This window comes from Eurypyga helias, unplaced genomic scaffold (genome assembly GCF_000690775.1).
Source record: "Eurypyga helias isolate BGI_N326 unplaced genomic scaffold, ASM69077v1 scaffold50628, whole genome shotgun sequence".
Taxonomy (NCBI): domain Eukaryota; kingdom Metazoa; phylum Chordata; class Aves; order Eurypygiformes; family Eurypygidae; genus Eurypyga; species Eurypyga helias.
The window spans coordinates 1-3,942 of NW_010268554.1; the positions used below are offsets into that span (position 1 = coordinate 1).

Genomic DNA, 3,942 nt, shown 5'->3' on the forward strand with positions numbered 1-3,942 from the left:
TTTTTTTTTTTTTTCCCCTCATTCTAGCTCCAGGGGAATTTGCCAAAAAGTTTAATCAAAATCACAGAGCAAAGCAACAAAATATTACTGCACGGTGCCTTGAGGTAACAAGAAGCATTAGGGCTGAAAACATACCACCCAACACACCCAGCGACTATATCACTGTCTACTTTGAAAACAAGAAGAATGGAGGGGCACAAGTGGTGGATGTTCAGCAGCTGCCTGATGAAGATGCAGCCATCATTACATTCAGCGACCATAAAGGTAACGCAGGAACGTGAAACCCTTATTTCTTTGAGATCCTGTCACTTGAAGACCAAGACGTGGGTGTTTTTAGAGAAACACCTACTTTGCCCCTCACAAAGCAGCCGATCTGGTGCTTTGCCAGCAGGACTCTGCTCACTGGAGTGCAAGCTGAAGTTTTGGGCCAGCTGAGCACGAGGCACAGAACTTGGTGCTTTTAATGTGCCGTTTATTTTACCCAGGCCTCGGTCCTTACAGAATTCAGGTTGCAGTGAGAGTTCAACAGGGAAAGCACGGCCCCGTGTAGTGCGGGAGGCTTCTCCCCCCACACACCACTCTCGCCACCAGCTGCTCCGTGGCAGCGTGTGCTCTCTGGCTCGTTTAAGGACAGTTTCTTGGGCAGCTTTTTGGCCGGAGAGCAGGGTGCTGTGGCTTGTCCAAGAAACGTGAGCATCTGTGGAAGGTGGGGGACATGGGGAAAGCTGAAGGCACTGCAGCGAAGGGGAGAGCTGAAGGGAAGTTGAAGAAAGTGGATGCTCTTCTGGGGAGAAATGGAGGAGCTGTGATCTGATGCTGCTGACTAACAGCCCAGACAGCCACTGAGTACACTGCAAGTACAGCACGTAACAGAAGTGGGGCAGAGAGGTCTGTGCATACCTCCTGGAGGGGCACTGTGTTGGCTCTTCGCCGTCTCTAACTTAGCTTTTGGTGTTTAAAACCAGTAACTCATCAATAGCTTGGAATTATTTCGATCTTTGAAGGAGGAGGAAAATTTAATTTAAAACTATTCTTAGATATAACGAACATTATTATTTAGAAAACAAAGTTTAAAACCATCCACTGGAAGATTTAAGTGCTAGGATTAATTGTTTGCATTTCTGTTTGTTCATTTTAGACGTAACCAATATCTTGGGAAAGCAGCATTTACTCAACAAAACACCCATCTCTGTCTATCCTTACTATGTTTCGCTGGGAACAGCTCTGTATGGAAAAGAAGGGCCACAAATAAAGAAGCTGGATCCAATTACAGTGCCTCTGGATCCACATATCTGGCATTACTTGCAGAGAAATAATAAGCTAACTGAGGCAATAAATTGTGAAATGGCAAAGTGTAACTGTGTGCCAGTGTGGCCTGAACCCGGCTGTGCAGACCCAGAAGTTACTTTGCATCCTTCACCTACTTTGTCTGTGCAGAAGAGACTGGTATCTCGATTGATCAAGACGTGGAAAGAAAATGTTTCCACAGCATTTTCATGTAGCATATCGAAGTACAAAGTGATCAAATGTCACGTAAGCGCAGAGGTGTGGGAAGCCATTAGAAACAGCTTTATCTGTGAGGAAGTTCTGATAATCCCATGTACTTCCAAGGAGTTACTTGTTCTAGTAGGTGAAAAAGAAGTTGTGAAGAATGTTGAGCAAGAACTGAAGTTTCTGATAGAACAGGCCACCAGAGAAATTGAAAGAGAAAAGCAGAGAATGGAAGAAATGGTGGTAATGAGTCCAGGGGAATATGCACTTTTACAGATTGCTGGTCTCGAAGAAAAATTTCGTATGGAGTTCCCAGCCCTGCAGATAACTTATGATCCTTTGCAGAAGATAATTAACTTATGTGGAATGCCTGAGGAAGTTTATAAAGTAAAAGGGGAAATATTAGACAATATACGTAATATGGTAAAGAAAACAGTTAGTATTCACCCTTATATTTTCCAGTTTTTAGAGTGTGTTGATAACGAAACCCTGTCACAGAGCCTGTTTATGTCAAAAGAAATCAGTGCCTTTTATGAGCTTGGCACAGAAGCTGTCATCTTGAAAGGCAGCGCTCTTGAAGATCTCCTGAAAGCAGAAGAGGAAATAAAGAAGGAGCTGGACTACAAAAGCATTACTTTGGAGGATGAGTCGGTCCTCCAGAAGAAGGAATGGGTGTTTCTCGCCAAGCAAAACTGCTCTAATGAAGCTGTAAAAGTCATTCAGGCAGAGGGTCAGGTCATTGTTGCTGGTTGTTCTCAAGAAGTAGCAAAAGTCGCTGAGGAAATTTCTGACTTCATAGATGAAAACACACAAGTACGAAAGGTCGTTGGAGGAAAGCCTGTGGCAGTCATAATGTTCTTTGAGAAAGAGAAGACCAACGTTTGGGGTGACTTGGAGAAAAAAGGGGTGAAAGTTGACTTCATCACAGAGAAGAAATGTAGAGTTATATCCCTGAGCGGGCCGAGAAGAGAAGTGCTGAAGGGAGTCACCTTAGTTGAGCAAATTCTGTCTGGCCTGCATTATAAGCGTTTGGTAATTAGAGAGCCAGGAGCCAAGTTGTATTTCAAAGAGCGAGAACGCTTTTTTGCTGCCACTGCAAATCAAGACTTTAGGTGTCTAGTCAGGCTGGAAGAGCTGTCGGAAGAACAGCTGGAAGAACGGCAAGAACATAGCGATACAGGCAAGCCTTACTCGCAGGTGACCGTAGGTGGGGTTGTAATAGCAGTTTATACAGCTAACTTGTGCACTCATCCTGTTGATGTTGTGGTAAATGCATCTAACGAAGACTTAAAACACATCGGGGGCCTTGCTGAGGCGCTGTTAAAAGCGGCAGGTCCAGAGCTGCAGCAGGAGTGCGATGAGGCGAGGAAGAGCAGGATTCTGCAGCCTGGGTGCGCAGTTATCACGGGCGCCGGGAAGCTCCCCTGCAAGAATGTCATCCATGCCGTTGGGCCCAGGTGGAGGAAGGAGGAAGCGGAGAAGTGCGTGCTCTTGTTGAGGAAGACGGTGAAGAAAAGCCTGCAGCTAGCTGAAACGTACAATCATCGTTCCATAGCTCTGCCCGCGATAAGCGGGGGGATTTTTGGCTTCCCGCTGGAACTGTGTACATATTCCATTGTATCCTCCATCAAAGAGACCTTGGAAGAATCCATGGGGGAGAGCAGCTTGAAGGAGGTTCATCTCGTGGATATTGTACAGGATAACGTTCAGGCTTTCAGCAAGGCGCTGAGAGAAGTGTTTTCAGATTATTCACCTTACAGCTCACTGCGTCTGACCAGTACAGTTCATCAGCCTAGGAAAAGCAAAATTTCTCCAAATAGCAAGAACTTCCCCTTGGTGACAACTGAGGAAGGCCTTGACATCATGCTGAAAAAAGGAAGCATTGAAGATGTTAAAGTAAGCGTTTTCATTACCTGCTTTTAAAATATCAAGGGTTTTTGTTTGTATTTAAAACAACAAAACCAAAAACCAACAAACCTTAGATTATCGTCTGTAATTAGCAATGCAATGTGTTTGATATGTGACTGATGCTGGCTGTCGCTGCTGGTAGTAAGAACTGCTGGCTGATGACTGTCTTACACGATAAATACAGACAGCTGTGTAGTGTTGTGTCTTGTCATCTGCCGTCAGAGGGGCACACAGATCCCTGTGGGACACGGTGCATTGCAGGTCAGCAGGTATGGTTCTGGGCTCCAAACCCCCCTGACCCTGTCTTCCTGGGCAGCAACTGCCTGCGTGCAGCACTGACCTTCCCAGACAACCTGATTACCAGGGTGTGGTACTAGCCCAGAGGCTAAGGAGGGTTCTCCGTGTTGGCTAACACGGGTACCCCACCGTGTGAGAGCTGCTGGGCTGCTTCCAGTTCCGCTGTGATCCTGCGGCAGGCAGAGATGTGCACGTCTGAGCCCAGGGTCCGCAGCCAGCCTGGTTCCCCCTGCTGCTGTAGGGTAT

At 46.3% G+C, this 3,942-nt stretch overlaps 1 protein-coding gene across 1 annotated transcript; it reads left to right on the plus strand.

The window, feature by feature from the left end:
* Positions 1-38: 38 nt before the first annotated feature.
* Positions 39-3,387, plus strand: LOC104514181 (poly [ADP-ribose] polymerase 14-like; the record flags this gene model as incomplete). The annotated part of the gene is made up of 2 exons (XM_010157768.1): positions 39-264; positions 1,139-3,387. Coding segments are annotated over 2 exons (2,475 nt in total), but the record flags the coding sequence as incomplete, so codon positions are not given.
* Positions 3,388-3,942: the final 555 nt, after the last annotated feature.